The 25,676-nt window shown below is 58.1% G+C and overlaps 6 protein-coding genes across 6 annotated transcripts; 3 read left to right on the forward strand and 3 right to left on the reverse strand.

Annotated features, from left to right (window-relative positions):
- Nucleotides 1-514: 514 nt before the first annotated feature.
- Nucleotides 515-4,503, reverse strand: B0T26DRAFT_745497 (uncharacterized protein; the record flags this gene model as incomplete). Its single annotated transcript, XM_060444567.1, has 2 exons — nt 515-4,259; nt 4,364-4,503. 2 exons carry the CDS (start codon nt 4,501-4,503, stop codon nt 515-517), a joined length of 3,885 nt encoding a protein of 1,294 aa, XP_060302336.1.
- Nucleotides 4,504-7,892: 3,389 nt separating this feature from the next.
- On the forward strand, nt 7,893-9,957 carry B0T26DRAFT_684487 (xylose isomerase-like protein). The gene has a single exon (XM_060440843.1). It carries the CDS (start codon nt 8,219-8,221, stop codon nt 9,650-9,652), a length of 1,434 nt encoding a protein of 477 aa, XP_060302337.1. The 5' UTR covers nt 7,893-8,218; the 3' UTR covers nt 9,653-9,957.
- B0T26DRAFT_842718 (uncharacterized protein) lies at nt 9,958-14,701 on the reverse strand. Its single transcript, XM_060447565.1, has 3 exons — nt 13,316-14,701; nt 12,772-13,216; nt 9,958-12,710 (listed from the first exon to the last, which is right to left on the reverse strand). The coding sequence occupies exons 1-3, from the start codon at nt 14,321-14,323 to the stop codon at nt 10,288-10,290; spliced, it is 3,876 nt and encodes a 1,291-aa protein (XP_060302338.1). The 5' UTR covers nt 14,324-14,701; the 3' UTR covers nt 9,958-10,287.
- A 322-nt stretch (nt 14,702-15,023) lies between these two features.
- On the reverse strand, nt 15,024-16,458 carry B0T26DRAFT_632239 (Enolase, C-terminal TIM barrel domain-containing protein; the record flags this gene model as incomplete). The annotated part of the gene is made up of 3 exons (XM_060436427.1): nt 15,024-15,870; nt 15,927-16,272; nt 16,335-16,458. 3 exons carry the CDS (start codon nt 16,456-16,458, stop codon nt 15,024-15,026), a joined length of 1,317 nt encoding a protein of 438 aa, XP_060302339.1.
- Nucleotides 16,459-19,051: 2,593 nt separating this feature from the next.
- Nucleotides 19,052-21,927, forward strand: B0T26DRAFT_745501 (peptidase family M1-domain-containing protein; the record flags this gene model as incomplete). Its single annotated transcript, XM_060444568.1, has 4 exons — nt 19,052-19,299; nt 19,395-20,211; nt 20,281-21,393; nt 21,454-21,927. 4 exons carry the CDS (start codon nt 19,052-19,054, stop codon nt 21,925-21,927), a joined length of 2,652 nt encoding a protein of 883 aa, XP_060302340.1.
- Nucleotides 21,928-22,704: 777 nt separating this feature from the next.
- On the forward strand, nt 22,705-25,096 carry B0T26DRAFT_635409 (uncharacterized protein; the record flags this gene model as incomplete). The annotated part of the gene is made up of 3 exons (XM_060436719.1): nt 22,705-24,336; nt 24,446-24,727; nt 24,806-25,096. 3 exons carry the CDS (start codon nt 22,705-22,707, stop codon nt 25,094-25,096), a joined length of 2,205 nt encoding a protein of 734 aa, XP_060302341.1.
- Between the last annotated feature and the right edge of the window lie 580 nt (nt 25,097-25,676).

The raw sequence follows: 25,676 nt of genomic DNA on the forward strand, positions 1-25,676 counted from the left end.
TCTCTGCTCGGCCATATTTCGAAGCGAGCGCAAATGGAAAAAGAAAGACAAGAAAAAGCAACCCGCCTCCTAGGAACAAAGGGAACCCCTTCCTTTCCTCGTACGTGTAGTATGCTATATATGGGCCCCAAATCCGCGGCACGCCTGGACAGGGCTTTATGTATGTATGTTGTGTGTTGTGTGCTGGCGAGAATAATCATTGCTGTGCTGTGCTGTGTAACCAGTGAACCCCCCATCCTCCAGAAAGCCAAAACTCCTCCGCCTTCTCTCGGCTTTACTAGACAGAAACAAACATTAACCCACCTGCCGGTTGCAGTATGTAGCTAACTAAAACATCGTGTTCGATCTGCAAAATAATAGAGACATACGAAGACAAAAGAAAAGAGAAACCCCGAAATCAAAATGCCTGCTTCCCAACACCAAACTAGCTAGTCAATTTTCCTCACGTCACCTTCTTTTGGGTATCTATTAATCTGATTTTTCCGCTCAAAGGACAGGGAAAGCTGCCCAAAAATCACATCACCACACACTTCCTGTCGCCTTTGCTCTGCTGCCCCGCCACAGGCTCGCTGCCGCCGGTTCGGCGTCCAAAGCCCATGGACCGCGTGCTAAATGTCGTCACGTCGGTCCATCCCGCGCTGCTCGCCACGTCGAAATCGCGCTCCTTCTTCTTGCGCCTAGTCGACCGCGAACGGCCCGTCCATCCACGCCGCTTGGCGTCGGCAATGTTCTTAGCCGCGCTGCGTTCGGCCCGGCTCTGCTTCCTGTTTAAGCTAGCGACGCGCACCGTCGACGAAGTGGACTCCGGCGCTCCAGGTACTCTAAGGCGTGACTGTTCGGCTAGGGTTTGATGGTGCCCACCGTTGACCGACGCCACGCTGTAGATCGTCTCGAGTCGCTCCATCGTGGGACGGAGAACGGCGGGCTGCGTCACGGGGCGCGGGTGGCGCGGCACGGGCGCTAGAATCGGCGTCTCAGCCCGCTGTCCCGAAATGCGCTGGTCTGGCGTGTCAAAAGCACCCGACACACCCTTGGGCGTGCTGATGATGAGGGGCATCTCCTCCTGGTGCCGCCCTGCCATGATGTCTTGAGGGTGCCGCGGTTGTGGTTCGTAAATCAGGGCCGGGGCGTGATATGGCTGAAAGCGCGGCTGCTGGAACTGCGGGTATTGCTGTTGCGAGTACTGTTGCTGCTGCGAGAGTGGCCGCTGGTACGACAACCGTCGGTACTCGTCGCTGGTGCGGCTACCCACTGGCACCCGCTGGAAGGCCCCCGACAATCGCTTGGGCGCTTCTGAGCGGTTATTTAAACTCGCCAGTTGGTCAGGCCGGGGAAGAGGGAAGGGTTGTGCCATGTTGTCGGTGTTTATGCCAACAGGAGGCGCCGAATATGGGTGACCGGCTATCACATTGAGGACGTCTTCCGAATTCTGCAGCGGCCACGTCATAGAATTAGACAGCCGTCTGACCGGAGCGCTGTTCGTGGCGAGTGCCGTGTTTTGCGATGCTGCGACTCTGCTGACTGAGGGAGACGGGATATGTAAATCAAGCGCTGGAGGCCGGCCAGATTGAGATTGCGGAGCAGCAGGCGCTGTTTGGATGCGAAGCAATGTTCGAGGATCTTGTTGGTTTGAAACAACGGGCGATATGGGAGCCCCCGTGACGACTGCATCGCTGCTAGCTAGAGGACCGCCTACGATTACGCTCGCAGCCAGATCTCGCGCGGTCGGCGAGTCGGGCGGTGAGACGTCATAGATGTTCTCTCCCTCCATGTATCGAGAGTCGCTCGAGCCCGGGCGCGAACCGCTGTCCTGGGGAGGCTGGAGCGAGGACCCGCTTATCTCTCGTTCGTGCGAAGGTGATTGCGAATCCTGTGGGGCTTGCGGAGCCCGAGCCTGTGGTGGCCGGACAGAAAGGTGAACCTGCGGAATTGGCGGAACAGGAGGAATGGAAGCTGGAAGAGATGGAACGGGCGGGATGGGTGGAACTGGTGGAGCGTCACGATAGCTAGCGCTCACCGTTTGAGTGCGGCGCGGCTGGAGAGTGAGCGGACGGCTTCGAGCTGGTTGCTGGGTGGATGGCTGGCGGAGAGGCTGCTGGAGAGTTACTGGCCGGTTGCGGGTGGGCTGTTGCTTCGGGAATTGCTCTTCGGTCTGCGCATCAGGGGCTGCAGCGGGTCCAATAGCCGCATGACGTAAGAAGGCTGGCAAATCACCAGGATCATCTTTCTGATACGGAGGCGGCGGGGGCACCCAGTTGTCCGCGTCACTCTCGTGCGGATGCTCGGCTCGACCGTCGGCCCTGCGGTATTCGATATGACCTGCCGTCGCCTGCGGGTGCATCCGACGGTTCACGGCGGCGGCGGTGGCGGCACGCCGGAGGGTGGTGCCCGACCGCGGGCTTGCATGAGAATAGGGGGCATCCAAGGCCTCCTGCTCCTCAATGATCGATTGCGTTTCCGTCTCCTCGCCCACCGCGGGGGGCTCTGCAGCTCGAGGAGGGGGAGGAGCCCGCATTCTACGGGGCAAAAGGGGGTCATCGTCCTCATCCTCGTCTGTTGCTGCAGACTGGGCAGAAGATGATTGACCGCGAGCCGCCGTTGTTGCAGCACGCATGAGGGTACTACGGTTCCCCCTCCTTTGAGCAACCGTCCTGCGGCGGACGATTGCCACCTCGGTATCCATATCCCGATGCTCTTCCTCAAGCACTTCGGGCTCTATTGCCCCCACTTCGATAGTGCACTCGGTGACCCCACCGTCTTCGACACCATAGTCGAAATCGATGACAGTAAGTCGTCCTCCGTCCACAAAATCGATTCCCTCGTCGTCGGTAATCGACAGCCCAGGTATGACTCCCCGGGCAGCAACAACCAGACGTTCCTTCATCGACGAATCGCCAAAGTCGGCAACCCATTTGACCATGTTAACGCCGTCGAGCTCATCGATTTTGTAGCCTCCCACAAAAGTGTTCCGAAGTTTGTCGCAAAGAATTTGCCACTGAGGCACTCTGCTCGGGTCGCAGTTCTCTTGCATCCGCTGCGCTGATCGCACCGACGGACCGCTGTTGCGGCGGGAGAGGCTATTTCCAGTCTGCGCGTTGTCGCTGCCAGCGTTGGACGTGTCGGAGATGGCATCGAGGTCTTCAGGGATGCCGTAGAGCCAAATGTCATTACCCTGAAAGCCGGCCGAGACAAGCTCGCCGTAATACGAAGCGGCCGGCAGTGTGCATGGGATCAGCTTGGCCTGGCAGGTTGGGCTAGGCACTGGCCCGGTGAAATACGTGGTGCCGTTACGGAGATCGTCGATGCGGACCGCTCGGAAGGTCTCGAAGCTGCGATCGTACGTAAACGTCCAGCCGGCCTCTTCATACTTGCCGTGCTGAATCAGAACAGCATGGCTGCAGTCACGGCTGGTGTTCGGAAAGAGAATCGACGTAGTCCACAGCGCACTGATGTTATCGTCGGCCATATGACTTCCCGGGTCGTAATAAGGGGCTGTTAGTATGACCGTGTTGGGCTGCGACGACGAGACCGTGGTTCCTAGGATCTGGGTGCCGTCAAAGGAGAAAGTCAGAGCATCGACTCCGTCGCACTTGACTGCTCGTCTATCGGTGGAGAGGGCCCCGGGGTTGAGCGAAGACACCTCGATACCGCCTTCGTAGGCGGCAGCCAGAACCGAACCACACGGGGAGATGGCGATGGCGCGAGGGCTGTGGTCAAGGATGATGGACCGGTTTCGCTTCGGAGGCGTCTCGGTCAGGTCGTATACGTCAACTTGCATCTCTGTCAGTAGCACGGCGAGCAATGAGCCTTCGTCGTTGATGCAGGTGGCAGCAGGGCGACGCAGGATCTTGAACTCGCGCTTGACGGCGATCTCGGGGGCGCGCATGTCGATGACATGGATGCGCGACGAGTTGTAGGCCAGCAGGTGATGGCCCTTGGGTGAGGGATTGAACTGGATGCCTTCGCCGCCCGGACAAGACGAGGGGCTGATTGAATTTGAAATGACCTTGATGACGGTCTTGTTGGGCCGCAGATAGGCCTCGAACAGGTTCCGCTTGACCTCCTTGGCGAACAGCTTCCGGAGCCGGGGCAGGTCGTTCTCGGAGGCGGCGGGCGGCGATCCGCCGTGGCTCATAGCGTACGACGGGCAACTCGCCAGATGATGAGCATACAAGTGAGCCTGCTGGGCGACACTCCTCCATTTTGCGTTGAGCAGGGACAGCGATGCGAAGCCATTCGAGTCGGCCGCCTGGAGGATTCTGGGGGGTGCTGCTTGTTAGACACAGTGGCTACGATGCAGACACAGACACGAACACAAACACGGGATGACACTTGAGAGAAAAGGGAGCGAAGGGAAACGCACTGCTCGATGATTTCGTCGGGCAGCCTCTCAAAGGCGGTCGGGTCGTCGTCGTCGTCGTCGCCATCGGACATGATGACGATTGGCGACTTCTCGATGGAGCGCCGTCGGCCGTCGCCTTCTGGCCCGGAGACGGTCGCCATTGTCGATGGCGTCGCGCGTCTGGCGTCGGGTCTGGGGCTGGGCTGGGCTGGGCTGCTGGGCTGGATGGAATCACGGCAACGGCTACTTGTCAGTGGGAAGTTTCATGGTATGGATGCCCGGTGCCGTGCGTGCGGTTGTGGCTCTCTCCATCGGGCGGGCTTCGTGTAACGTCGAGGGCCGCTGGCGTGAGGGCTTGCGGGCTGGCTGCAGTGGTTGGGGGTTGCTTGGAATGTGGAGGGGGGGAAGGGTGGACGATTGGAGGGGGTGGGCGTGAAGGTGGGCGTGAAGGTGGGCGGGTTGGTCCTGGGCAGACGCAGAGGCCAGGCGGCGAAGCGGCCAAGCGGCACCGAAAGGGCACGGGGGGCCGGCGACAATTGCTCTCCAATCCAGTGCAGTGCTCTTCAGCCAATTCGATCCAATGGGGGGGATGCAGGCTTGGATGGTAGCGCAATCCGTTGTTTGCTGTAGGCGGGCCTTGGCGCGCACACTCGAGTCTCGGGACGAGATGGAAAGCGGGCACTGATCGGGTGAGGTGGAGGTCAGGTCAGTGGAGGCTCCAGGGCAGTACTGTGGAGGTTCAGGGACGAAGGAGGCCCTGAGGTGGGACGGGGACGGGGACGGGATTCCGTTCTAGAGAAAGCGAAAGTCGCACGCTAGGCATGATCCACCCGCCTATGCAGTACCTAGATGGCCACGGAAGAGACCCCGCTGTGGACGGTAACCAATGTTCTATACCCCATCCCTATTCCGTACCTAGTGTAGGCTCTGGGGCGGAGTGCTCCTCTGTGCGCGTTCACAGCTTCTTGTGACGCTTAAAAGGTTGCTTTAGTAGAGGTTCATTGCATGAGGCGGCCAAGGCTTTGTCAGCTATCCACACACTCTCACTGAGACTAAGTTCCATACGGAGTACTGCGCTTGTAAAGTGCGTTCGTCCGTCGCGACCGCCACAGCAATTCCGAATTCTGGATTCTGCGTGGTGCGATCCTAGGTGCCCTGCTAGGGATCGGGAAAAAGGTGACGACCGCGCACACTCCCACACACCCTACGGATACCCGACCCTTGGGAATTTCCACCCGCTACAAACGTTGAGAGCGATCATCATTGTTTCATCTTGGCTTCCATATGCCGGGACCCCTGCACTATCTCTCCTTTAACAAACAAACCAGGAAAATAAAAGGAAAAAGTTGGGATAAATTCGAATGCTAGAGACAAGTCACCAATTGCCTCGATTGACTGCGTCGCAGGCCCCCTTTTGGGGTCCGCTTTGGACCATCTATTGGATCTCTTTCGAGGCTGTGAGGATCAGGATGCTCCAGGTTGCACATACATACAGTGCATACTAAACTGCCTCTCTCCCAGTGGGCAACCACTGCATAGAGGTAACTCAGGTTACAAGTGGGTGTGAGGGCGCTTTTCGTGTCCGTGTCGAGATGCGAGATGCGAGCCCCCGACGCCCAGACCGACCTCGTCGTGGTCGGTCTGGGCGTCGGGGGCTCGCATCTCGCATCTCGACAAAAGCGCAGGAGTCGCCACCTCGCCGCGAGTGTGCGCCGATAGGCTGGGCCCTGAAACAAAAATAGTTCGACTCCCGCCTCAGCAACAACGCAACAACAGGCCGAGGATCCGCCACTGGCCCGTCTCCTTTGTTAGGAGGTGTGGCTGGCGTCGAAGCACACTTCAATCGTATGTAACAATAAGGCGCTGTCGGGACAGACACGGCCTTGGCACTGGAACTTGTCGGGGCTCATTGTCGGTCTAGTTTAGGGAGATAGTATACTATCCCGTAAGCCGTATCGCCTGCCACACTCACTGAAACTGGAACTAACTTGCATCACGGTCTTGATGAGGATTCCGTTGCTCGTCGAAATGCAACCTCTTTGCAAATGTCACAGCGAGCCGGCTAGCCTGCCGGCCCTGCCCCAATGTCACCGCATCTTGCCTCCATACGGAGTACTAAGCATCTTGGCTTCTGCCTTGGGCGTCTGTTATAGGATTAATTCGATAGTCCGAGCTGGGGCTGAGAGCTGATCGACAACTGAGAGCACCGCGCAGTTGATACACGGGCGCGGGACAGTTGAACACGAGGCCCAGGCCCCTTAAGCGCGGATATTGACGCCTGCCTGAAGATATAGTAGGCACAGGAACCCTACATACTAGGTAGCCAAATACAAATCCGACTTCCATTTGAGGGTGAAAGGCGGTGGCACATGGACGCCGTGGACCCCAACTTCCAACCTACTACCTCGAGGCTCTAGGCCATCGCCAAAACATGAAGGTGTCATACACACACCTTCTGGGAAAGGAAATCGGAGCGACTCGGACCCAGCGCAACGGCAGTTGGCGGGCGCTGTTGGCTGCTGCCTGCTGCTGTCTTTTTCCCCTTTTGCGTAAGCCCCCACTCTCCACACTGAGGTAGGCCTTGGTAAGGCTGTTACGGATACGCGGGTACGCTCTGCTGCGTCAGTTACACTAGATTAGACGGAGATGCCAACCGCTGCGTTCACAGATCCGACGGCAAATCTCCAATGCGGAATGAATGCCGGTGCGGTGTAGTTGGTCGCCGTCGGTTGATGTGGTGCAGTGCGGTGCGGCGCCCTTGGTGGTTGCTCAGTGCTTATTACCTAGTATCCTCCTGAGGGCATCAAGATCTGTCCGAGATCTCGCCCAACGCCCGCCCAGATGACAGCAGCGGGCCGCAGACAGCATCTGATCTGGCACCAGAGTCAGCGATCGGCAGTAGCTAGCTGCAAGCGCTCACCATACCATACCATGGTGAAACTCTCACATGCGCCAGCGGCCTAACACTGACGGACCTGACAGACGTGACTGGGCAAGCCCCTGCCAACGTAAGCCCGTCTCATCAGCAGCAAGTTCCTTCCGATGGCACAAGATATTACACTACAACTAGAAAATAAGCCCGACGCACAACATCCATCATGACAAAGTCTCCGGCCCGGACCCGAGCTTTGCTTTGCGAGCACTGGACCTCCCATCAGCTGCCACGCTTACTGGCCCATCAGACCCCGCCATACATGGTAGGCTATAGTCTCGGGTCTTGGGCTGTTTGATATAAGGCAGGCGGCAGCGTTGCGTCCAGGTCTGGGTGCAGTGGACTCTCTCTGCCTTACTAATGCAAAGTCAGAAAGCCGCGTATTCGACACAGCCTTGCCTCTTGGCCGGCCTCCTTGTTGATGATGAGGGCGTAATCAACGGTTTTCAATGGCCAAGGTGCGGATACGGAGTGGAGAATTAGTAGAGTGCGCTAGGGACGTTACATAGCTTGCCGTTGTAGTTTAGGTCTAGCTAGGTGGAGTCGATTGCACTCTTGGTACAGTATCGTATCGGCACAGATCCATAGCCAGGGATCTTAATTGAGATGTTCTATATTTTTAGAGAGTCACGTGCTGTCGTGCGCGGCGCGCCGAGTCGCGTCGAACACTCTCACCACGACGGGATCTGTAACCCCAGGCCAAGCCACTTGACAGACTTGACGGGACTCGCGACAAGCCCAGTCTACAACCGATTTCCTCCCCAACAAAAAATAACAGGCAACCAATTGGGAAACTGTCAGCCACGAGCATATGACGGTATCTACTTAATTTTTAAGCGTTTCTTTTAGAGCTCTTTTGGCATCTTTAACTCCTTTGCTCCTTTTGGGTCTTTCGTCTGGCACTTTGGCACTTAAGCACTTTGGCACTTTGGCAGCTTCTCACCATGGTCCGGTCGTCGACCCGCTCGGCCAGCGCCAGCAAGGCTTCAGCTCTCGTCAATAAGACAAAGACTGTCATTGAAAAGTCCAAGGCGGCCGTGTCGGCCAAGACTTCTTTCGTAAACGGCGCCGCCAAGACGAAGCCCGCCGTGCAGGGGCCCACGGCTGCCAAGCGCAAAGCCGCGGCTCTGGCCGAAGACGTCAACTCGGGCCCGGACGACAAGGAAGAGGAAGAGAAGAAGAAGCCTGCCGCAAAGAAGCGCAACACTAGCAAGAAAGCCGCCGGCTCCAAACCCGACGACATGCCGCTGGCGACTCGGACCGCCGTCGCGTCGCTGCCGCGCGCCGTGTTCATAGGAGCTCATGTCAGCGGCGCCGGCGGCGTGCAGAACTCCATCTCCAACGCCGTCCAGATCGGCGCAAACGCCTTTGCCGTCTTCCTCAAGAGCCAGCGCAGATGGCAGAGCCTTGCGCTGGCCCCCGAGACCACGGCAGAGTTCCACGCCATGCTCAAGCAGCACGGCTACGACGGGACGCAGCACATCCTGCCGCACGGGTCCTACCTCATCAACCTGGCGCAGGCAGACGCCGCCAAGGCCGACCAGGCCTACGGGAACTTCATCGACGACCTCGAGCGGTGCGAGGCGCTGGGGATCCGGCTGTGGAACTTCCACCCCGGCTCGACGGGTGGAGACAGCATGGAGGCCGCGGTGGCGCGCATCGCGGCGCAGCTTAACAAGGCGCACAAGGCGACCAAGTCGGTGGTGACGGTGCTGGAGAACATGTGCGGCAGCGGCAACGTCGTGGGGTCGCGGTTCGAGGAGCTGCGCGACATCATCAACCTCGTCGACGACAAGAGCCGGGTCGGCGTGTGCATCGACACGTGCCACGCCTTCGCCGCCGGCTACGACCTGCGGTCGCCCGACGCGTTTGCCGCCACGGTCGCCGAGTTCGACGACGTGGTCGGCCTCAAGTACCTGCGCGCCTTCCACCTCAACGACAGCAAGGCGCCGTTCGGCTCGCACCGCGACCTGCACGCCAACATCGGGACGGGGTTCCTGGGGCTGCGCGCCTTCCACAGCATCGTCAACCACGCGCCGTTCCAGAATCTGCCCATGGTGCTCGAGACGCCCATCGACGAGAAGGGCCCCGACGGCAAGACGGTCGAGAACACGCAGATCTGGGCCGACGAGATCAAGCTACTCGAGGGCATGATCGGGCAGGACGCCGAGAGCGCCGAGTTCGAGGCCAGGGCAGCCGAGCTGCAGGCCAAGGGCACGGCCGAGCGGGCCAAGATCCAGGACCAGGTGGACAAGAAGACCGAGAAGGACGCGAAGAAGGGGACCAGGGGCAAGAAGGCGGCGGCCAAGAAGAAGAAGGGCCAAGACTCGGATTCGGAAGACGATCACGGTCACAGTCACGGCCACGACAGCGATTGAAGCGGGGGTTTGATCTGTAACAAAATAATGAAAGGATGTTGTTGTATGCCGAATCTGATGCACTGGACACGGCATCCGCTGTACGCGAGAGCCTGGAAATAGCGGGATTTTTGTAGTTTTGTTTGTTTATTACTGACGAACATCATAATTCCACAAGAGCCAGACAGGAAATGGGAGATCAGGATGCACGACCAGGCAAAGAACCACTCAAGGAAGGCATGTTATGTACCTAGAACTAACCAAGAGAAGCACCTCTCAGAGGGGGGTCCGGCAGGACGAATAAAAAAATATATGCGATGTAATGCATCTCTATCCACCCGTCTCTCTCCTCCTTTTGTCCGACGCTATGATATCCACCGGTTGCTATAAAGAGACTGGCTGCCCATTGATAGCAGCCGGAGGTATGGAAAAGAAAGAGAGAAAGAAAGTGAGGGGAGACCCCAGAAGTGCTGCAGAAAATGGTGAGTCTCCATGCGCCAGTCACCATTCGTCAGCCACCATCGCCAGGCAGTCCAAGAAAGCATGACCAACCGCTACCTGGTCCATGAAACCACCAGACGAGAAGGAAATAAAAAAAAAACCCAAAAGCCATGCATGAGACACCATAGCGAGGCAAGAGAGACAGACCAAGACCCTCAACGCCGGCCCCCCCTCGCCCAGGCCTCGACCTTGGCCATCAAGCTACGCAGACCGACGCCGCGCTCCGAATTAGCCTCGAGCCAGTGCTCCATGCGTCTGCGAACAGCACGCATGCCATGCAGAACCGGCATCACACGCACACCACCACCACCACCACCACCAGCATACGCAGAAACATGCGCCACCGGATTAAGCAGCAAATCAAAGCAGTCCCCCCAGATATCCGTCTGCCAGTACCGCTTAAGGCTCTCGCGGATCTTATACCGGCGGGCATTACTCCCCACACCACCCGAACCCACCGCCGTGGGCACCGTCTCGATGTACTTGCCAAACAGCAAGCAGTGAATAGTCCCCGCAAGCCCATGATAATCGATCTGCCAGGTCCAAGGCCTGCCGTCGCGCATCTCGGCGCAGTCCTGCGCGGTGGTCTTCCAGTCGGCGACGAACTGCACATCCGGCTTAAACGCGGCCATGTCGATGGCGCGGCCAAAGTCGATCAGCGTGAGGCCGCGCGCCGCCCAGCCGCCGGCGCCGTCGGCGCGCCACGCGGATGTGACGCTCCCAAAGGAGTCGAGCCGCAGGAGGCAGTTGTCGGCTTTCACGTCGCCGTGCAGCAGCTGGCGCGCGTGCAGCGCCTCGACAGTCCTCAAGAGTTCGACGGCGAAAAACATGGCCAGCGCCTCGTCCATAACGCCCGATGCCTCGCCGCGGAACAGGTTGACCACGTCAAGCAGCGTGCCGTGGGCGTGGAACGGCAGGAACAGGAACCCCTCGTCCTGGTACAGGTGCAGGGCGAGCGCGGGGGACAGCGAGGCCGTTGCCCGCTCGCTGCTGCCCAGCCGCGCGTGCGCGAGCCGCATCATGTAGAACTCCCACGCCGACGGCGGGTCCTCCATCTTGAGTGCCTCGCGCTCTCGGCGGCGGTACCGCTGTTGTGTTCCGGCCGCAGTAGCAGTGGTCACCAGCGTCTTGTTGTTGTTGGCGTCCTGTGGCTCGCTAAAGTCCATCAGGTCTGCCTCTGCGTCGTCGTCGCCATCGCCCTTAACCGTCGGACACGAGTTCTCGACTAGGTACACGGGGGCGAAGGCGCCCTTGCCAAGCTCGCGGCGCACCGTGTACTCGACGCCGGGGGTCTCGGGGAAGTGCAGCACGATGGGGGCGCCGCCGAGGGTAGCCGTCTTGTTGTTGTCGCTGCTGCTGCTGCGGCGCTTGCTGCGGCTCATGAGCGCCTTGGCGAACTTGCGGATCTCAGCGCCGCGCGCGAACCGCTCGCCGCGGTGGTCGTAGAAGCCCTCGTACGCGCCCAGCGGCGGCTGCATCTTGGCTAGGATCTCGGCCCGCACGCTGTCGTCGACGGGGTTGCACTGCAGGTCCTGGATGATGGGCTGCGTGGGGATGAGTGCGGCTTCCGCGGGGAGAGGCGTTGGCCAGGCGGCTGCGCTGGCTTTCTTTACCTCGGGAACGAGCGCGGGGGTCATGGCGGCGGCGACAGCGGCTACGGCCTTGTCGTCGCTATTGTCGGAAAGCTCCTCATTGTCGTCCGAGTCCATCACGCCGCGCAACGGGCTGCTGAGCGGCTCCAGGTCGGAGCTCTCCTCATCCTCGTCGTGATCCTCGACCAGAATCACCTCTCTGCCCGCCGCGTCTCTCTTAGAAGGCGTTTTGGCGTGGAGCGCGTGGCGGCTCTGGTCCGACGTGATGTCGAGCGACGACTCGGTGCGCTCCGTGATGGGGGTCATAAAGGGGAGGCGGTTGTTAGCCATCTCGACTGGGTCCCTGTAAGTCCTCCGCGACGGAACGTAGTCCTCGGGCGGGATGGGCACGAAGACGGTGCTGCTGGTGCTGGTGCCTCGCAGCTCGCCGGGGAAGTTGTCCGTGACCGGAGTCACCATCCTGTCACCTTCCTCTGAGTTCTCGCTCAGCTGCCGCCAGTGCCTACTGCTCCCCGCCGGCTCGCCAAACGAAGACCCGTCGTGATTCTGGTGAATGTCAATCAGGTCCGACAGCTGCGTGTCGTCGTGCTGGTCGTCGCGCGCGGCTTCCACGCCCTCGTCGAGGTCGAGTCCCGGGATGTGTTTCCGCGTAGAAAAGTCTGACCACTCGCTCACGCTCTTGACGTCCGACGTCTCGTCGTCGGGCGCTTCCTCGGGTGCTTCGTCCTCGTCTACGTCTCCGGCTTCGCTGGTGGAGATGTTGCGCGTAGTAGTACCGGTGCTCTCAGCGCCACTCGTGTAGTCGTCTGTCTCGTAGCCGTTCTCATCGTCGCTTCCCTCCTCTAGTCCGGCGGGTTTCAGCGGCGCATTGAAAATTTCGTAAATGTCGTCAGTCGCGGCCCTGGTGTGCAGAGTCATGGTCGGCTCTGCCGAGAGGTGCTTCTTCCTCATCTTTGGGCCCGAGGGCGAGTCCAGCTTGGCCTTGACTACAGTTTGGTTGGTGCTCGGTTAGCTACTACAGTCGGCGACAAGATGCGGGTCACGTACTTATCTGGGTCTCGTTGACCTCGACCACCTTCTTCTTCTTCGGCTTGCTCTCTCTGGGGTAGATGGGAGCGCCGTTCTCGTCAAGTCTCACAACATCGTGGAGCACTACTAGCTTTTCAGTCACTTCCTCCTCACGCACAATCACGTCGGGCAGCCTGTTTTCGTCCTCCCGGGGAGTTGCCGCGAGCGACGGCTCATCCTCCCACCTATAGTCCAGCCAGCCGCGGTTGGCAGCCCAGACCTCCTCAAAGCTCAGTTCAGTGCCGGGCACATCGGGCGTCGGGTAGACAGAACGTAGGTCGACAAATATGCGCTCTCGCTTGCCCGTAGTAGGGTTCACTGTGACCTGGACCTTGGAATGATGGATAGCAATGTGCGACTGGGAAACCTGCGGAGACTGTGCTTGAGACTGCGCTTGAGGCTGAAGCTGAGACTGAGACTGAGACTAAAATACAAAAAATCGCCAGCCCACCAAAAACAAAATTAGTCCTATATTGATCAACGTCTGTTTGTGTGAGGGGGAGGGGGAGGAAGGTCACCGTACCGTGTCCTTGAAGATAGCCATCTTGGGCGCCGCGCTCTTCTTTCCGCCAGCCTTGAGCGTCTCTCCCGCCCACGACTTCGCCTCCATCACGTTCTCCTTCTTGCGGTCCGCCAGCGAGCCGATGCTCTCCCACCCCTTAGACCCGGCTGGTCGCACCGGCAGGGCCGAGGGAGCGGCAGCCGCGTCTGCATCCGAGAAGATTGCCAGCTTTGTCCGGCCAGGCTTCGCAGCTGGTCCTCCGATTCCGTTGTTTGGTCTGGGAGCCTGGGGGTCGCGAGCGGCCGCCGCAGCAGCGGCGGCGGCGGCAAAGGGGTCAATCTTTGCTGCGAGGGCCGGGCGAACTGTCGGCAGAGCTGGCGACGAAGGGCCGTCGGCATCAGCATCGGGCAGCTGGGCCCGTCGCTGTTCAAATTCGCCAAACTTGCGTAGCAGGCGCGACGTGGGCCGTGCCTCGCGCTCGATGCCCATCTTGTACACCTCCTCAGCCTGCGCCCAGCGGCCGGCGGCCTCGAGCCAGGCGGCATACTCCTCGTAGAACAGCGCGAGGGTCTCGCCAATCGAGTGGCGCGACAGGAAGACGAACGTCTCGCGCGGCGCGTCTGAGAAGAGCTGGATGTAGTGCAGCCATAGCTTGAGGTAGCGCGGGTCGTTCTTGTACTGCGGCGCGTTTATAAAGGCCTTGGTCGCACGCTCGAGGACCGTGTGCAGCTGTGACTGTGGTGTTGCCTGCGCCGACGGATACGCGTCCAGTGTCCAGCGTACATAACGGTCGTAGACGTCGAGCGGGTCGTCTGACTCTGCGAGGGCCGTGATCTCAGCCTCAAACTCTTCCCGGATGCTGTCGTTGACGGTTTTGGTGTGTGACGGTGTCGGCGTCAGCTGTTTCTGCAGGGGGTTCGCCGAGAAGAGCTCGGCAAGCTTCTTGGCCGACCGCCCGCTAGGGAGCGCCTGGATGTTTTCTTTCTGCCCCTCGATGATGTCGAAGTCGATCAAGTCGTCCGACGCCATGCTTGCATGTGCAAGACGCTGCCAGCCTCGGCAGCAGCGCGGTGTTTTGAAGAAGTTGGGACTGTTACAGGCCCAAAGTGTGTCTTGGTCGTGTTTTGTCGCGAATCTCTTTCTTGTCTTACCTGTTGACGTCGGGTTGTCGTTGTCGAGCGGTGGGTGACCTTGCAGGCTGCAGCAGCGCGTCGGGTGCGGGATGAGGGGCTGATTGCGGCGCGCGGCTGGCAACCAGGGCCAGATTGTTCCGTATCTGTGGCAACTTGTTTCCTTCCACTCCCCCCAATATTTGGGGCCGCAGCCGTCACTGTAGCAACCCTTGTCCCAGGTGCCAGATTGGCACTCTCGGCATGCCAAGCCCCTGGCGCCAGCTGTCGGTACTTACCATCGCCACCAGTGCCAAGCCAACACCATGCCATTGTGGCTTTTGCTTGGAAGAGCTAAGTACTTTCCATCCTCTTATCTTGGCCATGCACACAATTTACCTACTACAAATCACCGAGGACATCGAGGCAACAAAAGTTTCACAGGAATGCAAGACCGAGGCATACATCCTGGTGTTTATTGTGTCTATCTCATCTCGCCGTTTTCATAAACCATTCCGATAACCGAATCATCCGAGGTAAACAAGTTCGCCAACCAGCCACCAGAGCCTATTTAGCGGCTTTGCTTCCAATGTACCCGCGTGCATCTGCTTTCAGCTGCTTTACAAGGTGACTGCCGAGCGGAAGTTCTCGCCCGCGTAGACGGCGTTGGACCCAAGCTCCTCCTCAATGCGCAAGATCTGGTTGAGCTTGGCGAGGCGCTCGGATCGGCAAGGCGCGCCGGTCTTGATCTGACCAGCCCGGATGCCCACGACAACATCAGAGATGGTGACATCCTCCGTCTCTCCGGAGCGGTGAGACACCATGACGCCCCAGCCGTCGGCGTACGAGTCCTTAGCAGCCTGGATCGACTCGGTCAGAGTGCCGATCTGGTTGACCTTGAGCAGGAGCGCGTTGGCAGCCTTGAGCTCAATGGCCTTCTTGATGCGGAGAGGGTTTGTGACGGTAAGGTCATCAGCGACAATCTGGATGTCCTGCGTCTTGTAGAAGTAGCTCCATGCCTCCCAGTCGTCCTCGGCAAAAGGATCCTCGATGCTGACAATCGGGTACTTCTTGCAGAGCTCGGCGTACAGGCTGGCGAGCTCCTCGTACGAGAGCCACTTGCTGGAGTCGCTCTCGGGGTTCTTGAAGTCGAGGTCGTACTTCTTGGCATCCTCCTTGTAAAACTCGCTGGAGGCGACATCCATGGCGATCTTCATCTGGCCAGTGTAGCCCGCCTTCTCGATGGCATCCGTGATGAGGTCAAGGGCCTCATACGGGGTCTGGATATCCGGAGCGACACCACCCTCGTCGCCGACGTTGCCAGCAGACTGGCCGTACTTCTTCTTGGCAAGGCTCTTGAGCTGCTGGTAAACCTCAGCTCCCTGGCGCAGAGCCTCGGAGAAAGACGGCGCAGCAGAAGGGACAATCATGAACTCCTGGAAGGCCAGACGGCCACCGGCGTGCGAGCTGTCGAAACCAGTCAGCAATGATCCTGTGCGCTTATCTGTGGGGACATGACTCACCCTCCGTTCAGGACGTTCATGAAGGGAACGGGCAGGACATAGGGCTTCTTGGTGCCAGCAAGGTCCGAGATGTGCGCATAAAGAGGGACAGCCTTCTCCGCCGCACCGGCCTTGGCAACGGCCAGACTGACGCCGAGAATGGCATTGGCACCAAGCTTGGTCTTGTTGGGGGTTCCGTCAAGCTTGATGAGGAACTCGTCGACCTTGGACTGGTCCTTGACGTCGATGTTCTCCTTGATGATGGCGGGGCCAATGATCTCGTTCACATTCTGGACGGCCTTAAGGACGCCCTTGCCACCCCACTTGCTCTTGTTACCATCGCGGAGCTCGCAAGCCTCGTGCTGGCCTGGTTGCCAATCCTGTCAGATAATGTCCCTTGCACACTGCTTGAGTCTTGGCATGACAAACCGGTGGAAGCTCCCGAGGGAACAATGGCGCGGTGCAGACCGATCTCGGTGACAACGTCGACCTCGACGGTCGGGTTGCCGCGAGAGTCGTAGACGTAACGAGCGTGGACCTTGGAGATAGCCATATTGGATTTCTACCGCGGTTATGTCAGTGACCGTGTCCTGATGCCTTGAAGCTCAAAACAAGATAAGAAGGTGCGGACTGGCTGGGCTGGTCTGGGCTCGGGCAAACGTGTCGTGGACCACAAAATCAAGTGTTTGTATGGCAAAATTGGACGGGGCGGGGTCGAAGCAAGGGCGGGCTCGAGTTGAAGAAATACACAATGAAGCAGAGTCTTTGATTGAAAGATCCGAAGGCCTCGTATGGATGAAATTCACTCAAGTACGAGTTGGTAGAGGGAAATCACAATATCCCGCAACCATCTTGGTCCTTTTGGGACGGCTTGACGCCCGAGATGGCGGGGTTTTTGCTGCGCGGGGAGAAGCAGGGCTCAAATGAATCCCGAGGACGACCGGTGCTCGAGTTTGTACATACCTAGATTGAGCTTGGAATGGTGTTGAATGTTTGGTAAAAGCTCTGTTACGGTCGTACGATGCAGTCCGAAAAATGAGGAGGGCGTAGAGAAGAAGTTGGAAGCTTTTCGGCGAGCAGGACGAGCAGAGCAGTTGAGGAGGGGAGGGGCAGGATTGCTTGGTGGGGTGATCCCTGCGAAGTAGACAAGACCCCCCGCCTGTTAGGCCAGCCCAGGCCAGGCTTACATCGCAGGTGCGATTGCCGGAGGGGCGAAACCCTGGCTTTGTCAACGATACTTTTCCGCCCCGAAAACCCAATGAGACCTGCAGCAGGCTCGTCACGTTGAGAAAAGTTGCCAGTGCGCTGATTATTGTTACAGCCACGCCGTTTGTCACAAGGAAGGAGTGAAATTTACATTGGCAGGCACAGCATCGGAGCAAATGTCGGACTTTCGTCAGCAATTTGAAAATTTGATCCGATACTAACTAACAACAGGCATCGGATGATTGAACAGGCTAGTAATGGCTTCAATCTTTTCGATGGAACCACGTGGGTCTATGCGTGAATTGTATCATCAATGATTGAAATAGGTGACGGGGCTTTCTCGCCTCCCTCCTAGCCATTGCTCGTCGGTCTCTATATATAAGGACTGGCGTTTGCTGTCCGTTCTGAAGCTGTGCTGTAATCTGATCTGCCCCGCAACCACAGCTCCTAGCTTAGCTACGGAACTGGAACTGCTACCTACCTGTATCAGCACGGGCACTTCCTACACAGGACACCCTTGCCAATACAGGCAACTCCGAAAGCGAAGGGCACGTCATCCTGGGTCACTGCAATTGACTACGCAAACAAAACAGCGAGACGCCCTCTTTGGTTTAACAAAAGCAGGTAAAGTACACACATGGAGTAGGATATGGGTCACACTTGGTAGCAAGGGAGAAGTACCTAGGAAGTCTGTCATTCAAACAGCTACGACAATGGCATTGTTACCGGTGCCTCGACTATGAAATGGCAAATTTACCTCAATGTTCTCACTTACGAGCATCACTAAGGTACGGATGCCGTTAGTAGGTGCCTACTATGTACCTTCCTTACCTTGCCTACCTTGGACAAGCATAACAGCTTACTTTCTCTATTGAAGGGATTATAAGATCCATCGCTATTCTACTGTGGTATATTCCTTGGACTGAAATCTCTGGTTAGTGTGTTAAATAAATTTGCGGGCCTTTGCGTGTGTTTTTTACTGGACCTTAATAGCGTGTTAAGGCTTAGTATACAAGCGAGCTTTGGTTGGCGCAAGGGCCTTGCGTCTGTTGCTTTCAAGGCTAGATATGCCGGGGCTTTTTTCGAAAGAACTCAAGAACGCAAAGGCCTTTCTTCCCCAACACCGTGGAGGGGAGTTTCCTCCAAAATAAAGCGGATTAACGCAAGTATAGTGCCTAGCATTACTTTTTCCCTAACGAATGAGGTTGGTCAAAATTGAACAGCTTGGGTACTTTATTCTGTAGCGTCTTGATTCTCTGGACAAGGCAGCTGCTGACTAGACCGCCTGCTAAAAGCAGCTTACAGTGAGCGACCTACTGGCCCCTGACTGAGTTGGCAGGAGGAGCAGGTCGGCTCCGCTAGCAAGCTGCCCTGTTAGTGTGAGCCGTGCGCCGCGCGCGAGCTTGCCCAGCTTGCAGCTGGCGAATTGGCGACCAGGGTCGCGTTTCGACTTCTTCCATTCCACCTTCTGGAGCTGTGCATGGAACTTTGCCATCTGACGAACACTGTACGTAAGGGAGTGTACGATAGACCGTCGGTGCTGCTGTACATAAGGATCGCAGTTTCGCTTCTTGTTTTATCTCTAGTCTCTCTTTTTTCCGGTCATGCTTCGCTCTTGCTTGACGTTACGGCCTGCCTACCGAGGGGCGCAGAGGATTGCCGCGCAGCCTACAAGACAAAGTGCACCAATACTGAACGGTTTTTCATCAATTGCATCACGGTAAGGCCGCGTAAAAAAGCTCCCTAGACTAGACCCACGCCGCGCCTTGGGCTACTAACGGCTGCCCCGCAGTCAGTCAGACTCGAGACGATTATATTCAGCAACTGGCTCCCCTCTCGCGGCTCCTGGCCACTGTCACCGTCCGCTCCCCAACCGCCGAATTACCCCAAGCCGTCTTCGCAACCCACCCGTCCGTTACTGCTCGCATCGCCGCCACAGTATGTGCCGAACCCAGGCCCTCGCCGATGTGGCAGGTGGGGTCAACGTGCAGAGCCGCGAGCTTCTCCCCGCCAATGTCATCCCACGGCACTACCACATCACGCTCGAGCCCGACTTTAAGAAGCTGACCTTTGACGGTACCGTGCTCATTGATCTCGACGTTGTCGACGACTCTACCTCGGTCTCCTTCCACTCGCTCGACATTGAAATCCACAAGGTCGAGATCAGCTCGGGTGGCCAGACTATCAGGTCTGTTCAATTCCCCGTTTCCCCTCTACGCCTTTGCGCCTTTGCGCCTTTGCTCCGTTGCTAGAGTCGCTAAGCTAACCAGAGACATAACGCAGCTCGTTCCCTACCGTGTCGTACAACGAGGATACCCAAGTCACCAAGGTCGACTTCGACAATGCCGTCACCAAGGGGAGCAAGGCTCAGCTTGAGCTCAAGTTTACTGGTCACCTCAACGACAAGATGGCCGGCTTCTACCGGTCGACCTACAAGAAACCTGACGGTAGCGAAGGCGTGATGGCCGTAACTCAGATGGAGCCTACCGACGCCCGCCGCGCTTTCCCCTGCTTCGACGAGCCGTCTCTCAAGGCCGAGTTTACCGTCACACTCATTGCCGACAAGAACCTGACGTGCCTCAGCAACATGGACGTTGCGTCCGAGTCCGAGGTCACCTCCAGCACCGGCGGAAGCAGCAAGAAGGCCGTCACCTTCAACAAGTCCCCTCTCATGTCCACATACCTGGTGGCGTTTATCGTCGGTGAGTTGAACTACATCGAGACCAACGACTTCCGTGTTCCTGTCCGCGTGTACGCCCCCCCTGGGTATGACATCGAGCATGGCCGTTTCTCGCTTGATCTGGCCGCCAAGACGTTGGCGTTCTACGAAAATGTTTTCGGCATCGACTTCCCTCTACCCAAGATGGACCAGATTGCCATTGCCGATTTTGCCCAGGGTGCTATGGAGAACTGGGGTCTCGTTACCTACCGGGTTGTTGACCTTCTTCTGGATGAGAAGGTCAGCGGCGCCGCGACAAAGGAGCGGGTTGCCGAGGTAGTTCAGCATGAACTTGCTCACCAGTGGTTTGGAAACCTCGTCACCATGGACTGGTGGGATGGTTTGTGGCTGAACGAGGGGTTTGCTACGTGGGCGTCTTGGGTAAGCTCCCTCCAGCGCATTTTTTTTGGTTGCTGTCCCCATTTCTCTCGCTAACTGTGATTGCCAAAGTACTCTTGCAATGTCTTCTTCCCAGACTGGAAAGTGTGGGAAGGCTATGTTACGGACAGTCTCCAGCGCGCCCTCTCCCTCGACTCTCTCCGGAGCAGTCATCCGATCGAGGTTCCTGTCAAGAAGGCAGACGAGATTAACCAGATCTTTGACGCCATCTCATACTCTAAGGGATCTTGCGTTCTGAGAATGATCGCAACCTATCTCGGCGAGGATGCCTTCCTCGAGGGCGTGAGGCATTATCTCAAGAAACACGCCTACGGAAACACGCAGACCGGCGATTTGTGGGCGTCCCTGAGCGAGGTGAGTGGTAAGGACGTTGAGGGTGTGATGAAGGTGTGGACCAAGAACATTGGGTTCCCGGTTGTCGCTGTCACGGAGAAGGATGACAAGACCATCCACCTGAAGCAAAACAGATTCCTTCGCACTGGCGACACGAAGCCAGAGGAAGATACCGTCCTGTACCCCGTCTTCCTGGGCCTCCGGACCAAGGACGGGGTTGATGAAACGCTGGCACTGGACAAGCGGGAGGGCGAATTCCGGGTTTCGAGCACAGACTTTTTCAAGCTGAACGCAAACCACACTGGACTGTACCGCACATCATACACACCTGAGCGGCTCGAGAAGCTGGGCAGTGCGGCCAAGCAGGGGCTGCTGAGCGTTGAGGACCGGGCGGGCATGATCGCTGACGCGGGTGCTCTTGCCACGTCTGGATACCAAAAGACCTCTGGTGTATTGAACCTTCTGAAAGGGTTTGACTCGGAGACCGAGTTTGTCGTTTGGAGCGAGATCATCTCTCGTGTCGCAACCATTCAGGGGGCTTGGATGTTTGAGGACAAGTGGGTTCGGGATGGACTGGAGAAGTTCCAGCTGGAGCTCGTGAGTGCCAAGGCCCACGAGAAGGGCTGGGAGTTTTCTGAGAGTGATGGGCATATTGAGCAACAGTTCAAGGCCATGCTTTTCGGAAATGCCGGTATTTGCGGCGACAAGATCATCATTCAAGCAGCCAAGGAGATGTTTGCCAAGTACATGGATGGAGACAAGTCGGCCATCCATCCCAACATCAGGGGTAGCGTGTTTAGCATGGCCCTGAGGTATGGTGGCAAAGAAGAGGTATGTTTTAGTGGGGCTTCCTTTGTTTCTGCTACGGCTCGAAGCTAACCAATGAGACAGTATGATGCCGTCCTCAACTTTTACCGCACCTCGACCAACAGCGACGAGCGAAACACGGCTCTGCGTTGCTTAGGGCGGTCTAAGGACCCGGAGCTCATCAAGCAAACGCTGTCGCTGCTCTCGGGCAACGAGGTCAAGGACCAGGATATCTACATGCCTACGGCCGGCCTCCGCAGCCACGCCGAGGGTGTCGAGGCGCTGTTCGCGTGGATGGAAGAGCACTGGGACGAGCTGGTCGTGAGACTGCCGCCCGCGCTGTCCATGCTTGGGTCGATGGTGACCATCTTCACGTCAAGCTTCACCAAGAAGGAGCAGCTGGAGAAGGTTGAGAAGTTCTTCGCGGACAAGAGCACCAACGGCTTTGACCAGTCTTTGGCCCAGAGCCTGGACGCGGTCCGATCTAAGATCTCGTGGATTGAGCGCGACGGCGCAGATGTGGCTGCGTGGGTAAAGGACAACGGCTACAGTTCGTGAGACACTAGGCGGTGTTTTGGAGGCCAAATATCTGACTAGTGACCCAGCACTCTCGACATCAAAAGATGTGGTTGGAACTAGACCATCTAGATCTCGGCTGTAAGGGGGCAGAGGAGCTGCTGGGTGGTAGGTTGTTAGACGGTAGGGTGTTATAGTACAAGGCCGAGGCTGTGGGCTCTGCAATTTTCACTTGAAGCATAGTCCCACCAAGGAAGCGTAGATAAATTATACTAGCAAGCCCCGGCGTGCTTGTGGGTTTTTAAGCTGAAGTTGACTTTTTTGGCGAGAGACAATTGCATAGGTACCTGCCTACCTTCCAGGTTAGTAGGTACTAAACACGTTGTTGCATGCCTCTTTCGAGCATTGCTAACGCCAAAGGACAAGACAATTTCTTCAGCTTTTACAGCACGCAAACCAAAGATATCAATCCATTGAGTGCGTCTTGCAGCGTCAAAGAGAGTTTGCTTGTGCTGCAGATTCCAGGGTGGAAGCCTTCTTCAGTACCTACCTTAGAGTATGTAGTGTGTGCAGTAGATGGGTGTATGTGGTGGGTCCCATCTTGCAGTTTCAATTCACCCCCATCTCCGCACTTCTCACATTCATCAACGGCCAAAACGGTGTCCAAGTGTGAAATCAAATCCAATTGTGAAATCGAATTGGTGAGGGTTCTTGAGAGCCATTACAGTTACAGTTCGTCCCCAACACTTGCAACCAGGGCCAATGCGCTAGGGGAAAGAAGAAGAGAAAAAGAAAAAAGAAGAAGAAAAAGAGGGCAAAATGGCCAAAGAGAAAAAGGGCAAGAACGATTCGAAAAAGGCCAAGCTGGCGGAAAAGAAGCAGAAGCAAGAGAAAAAAGCAGAAAAGAAGGCCAAGGTCAAGGCGTCCAAGGTGGACGGCAGCGATGCCGAGGACGTGGACTTGGACGCGGTGCTCGACGAGTACAAGAAGCAGCAGGAGCAGTTCCTCAAGGTAACGGAGACGGTGTGCGAGGGGCCGCCGCGGGCGCGGGCGTCGTCGACGCTGCTGGCCAGCCCGTCCAACAGCAATCAGCTGCTGCTGTTTGGCGGCGAGTACTTCAACGGCGCGCTGGCCACCTTTTTCAATGATTTGCTGGTCTACTACGTCGACCGCGACGAGTGGCGCAGTGTCACGTCGCCCAACGCGCCGCTGCCCCGGAGCGGCCACGCTTGGTGCCGGGCTGGCAATGAGCAGGCCGCCGTCTATTTGTTTGGTGGCGAGTTCAGCTCGCCCAAGCAGGGTACCTTTTACCACTACAACGACTTCTGGCGCCTCGACACGGCCACCCGCGAGTGGTCGCGCGTCGAGCCCAAGGGCAAGACGCCCCCCGCCCGCAGCGGCCACCGCCTCACCTACTACAAGAACTACATCGTCCTCTTCGGCGGCTTCCAGGACACGGCCCACCAGACAAAGTACCTGGCCGACCTGTGGCTGTACGACACGCAGAACTTCGTCTGGCACTGCCCCACCCTGCCGCCCGCCCAGCTCAAGCCCGATGTCCGCTCGTCCTTTACCTTTCTACCCCACGACCAGGGCACCGTGCTGTACGGCGGCTACTCGCGCGTCAAGGCCGCCGCGGCCGCCTCCTCGGGCGGGGGAAAGCAGGGCAAGGGCGGCAAGGGCGGCGACGGCGGCGGTGGTGGCGGCCGCAGCGTGCTCAAGCCCATGGTGCACCAGGACTGCTTCTTCCTGCGCATCACGCAGCCGGCAGCCGACGCTCCCTCAAACACGCCGCCAACAGTGCGGTGGGAGAAGCGCAAGCGGCCGGCCAACGCGCCCAGCCCGACACGCGCGGGCGCCACCATGGCCTACCACAAGGGCCGCGGCATCCTGTTTGGCGGCGTGCACGACGTTGAGGAGAGCGAGGAGGGCATCGAGAGCGAGTTCTTCAACCAACTGCTGGCGTGGAACGTCGAGCGCAACCGCTTCTTCCCGCTGGCCCTGCGCAAGCCGCGCGCCGCGCAGAAAAAGGGGCAGGCAACCGAGCAGCAGCAGCGCGTCGGCCGCAGGGGCAGGGCCCAGGCCAACGAGGAGGAGCTTCTGAAGCAGCTGGCGGCCCTGCAGGCGGGCGCCGGCAAGGGGGGTGACGGCGACGGTGACGGCGACGGTGACGGCGACGACCAGATGGATGTCGATGCCGCCAAGAAGACGGCCGACGAGGAGGACGCTGCTGCGGTGGCGGCCCCCAAGGAGGACATGCTGGTGTCGATGGAGTTCCCGCACCCGCGGTTCAACGCGCAGCTCGCGGTGCAGGACGACGTGCTGTATGTCTACGGCGGTACGTTTGAGAAGGGCGACCGCGAGTTCACGTTTGACGACCTTTACGCCATCGACCTGGGCAAGCTGGACGGCTGCAAGGAGATCTTCAACCGGCCGGTGGAGGACTGGATCGTAAATTCTTCTCTGTCTACTTTGCCTACTCTGTCTATGCTGCACAGAACCAGAATGTGGGAGGAGGCCGTGTGGAGTTACGACTTGGCTAACGCTGCTTGTTCTACAGGCTTCGGACGACGAGGACGACGATGATGACGACGACGACGACGAGTACGAAGACTACGACGACGACAAGGAGGATGAGGACGAAGACGGCGACGTCGAGATGGTCGAGGACGGCCAGAAGCCGAAGCCGTTCACCCCTAGCGCCAGGGGCAAGAAGCGCGCGGGCGCCGAGGCACCGGACGAGGCGGCCAACGGCGCTGCCGCTGCCGCTGCCGCTGCGGAAGAGGAGGAGGCGGAAGCGGCGGCCGCCGCACCAGTGGACGATGGTTTGCCGCACCCAAGGGTAAGTTTGTCCTTCTTTACATGTCTTGCATTGGTCCTTTGGAAACACAAGAAGCGAGCGCTAACCACCCCGCCGTAGCCATTCGAATCGCGCCGCGACTTCTTCCAGCGCACGTCGCACGAGTGGCAGGAGGTGCTCATGACCAGCCTGCGGTGGAAGGGCGTCGCGCCCGAGACGTTGACGGTCAAAGAGATCAAGACGCGCGCGTTCGAGATGAGCGAGGAGAAGTGGTGGGACTGTCGCGAGGAGATCACGGCCCTCGAGGACGAGCAGGAGGCCGCGGGTATCGGCGAGGTCGTCTCGCTGGCCGACCGCGACGGTGGAGCTGCTGGGGGGGCGGGTGTCGGGGCCGGGCCGAGGCGCCGGTAGTTGTCCGTGTCTTGGTTGTCTGTCTCCGGGGGAGGAGTGCTGGCGTGGAAAGGATATGAAAAGGCGCTTTTCTGCTCTGCATACCTGCCTACCTTACCTTGCCTTTTGCTCCTGGGATGCCATCCAAAATACCAGCTAAAAAGGTCATTGCATGATGTCTCGCCACTTGTGAAGCCTGGGGTGGGGGTGTTTGGGGTCTCACTCTTGCTAATCTACTGGCATTGTCTGGGGATATCTATGGAATACTAGATACCTATATACCCGCGCATAAAATAAAACAAGGCATAAGAAGGGAGTTGAAACTGAAAACCACTGGCCTATCTGCCCCTTTTCGCCATCCCTTTTCCCTTCAGTCGGGACTTATTCCACGTTAAGGGTTAGGGTTGGTGTTATCAACCCCGACAAAGGCACGCCGCACATGTGACTCGGCGTCTACAAAGTCGCCCCTCAACGCGACCGTCGCCTCTTGTCCAAAGTCCCGATCGATTAACGATTCAACCCCAGCGTCTGCCCCGCGCATTGTCTGTGTTTTAGATTTCCATGCCGTGAACACCCGTCAAAACGTCGAATACGTACATAT

This window comes from Lasiosphaeria miniovina (assembly GCF_030549165.1).
Source record: "Lasiosphaeria miniovina strain SMH2392-1A chromosome Unknown B0T26scaffold_1, whole genome shotgun sequence".
In the NCBI taxonomy this organism is placed as follows: Eukaryota; Fungi; Ascomycota; class Sordariomycetes; order Sordariales; family Lasiosphaeriaceae; genus Lasiosphaeria; species Lasiosphaeria miniovina.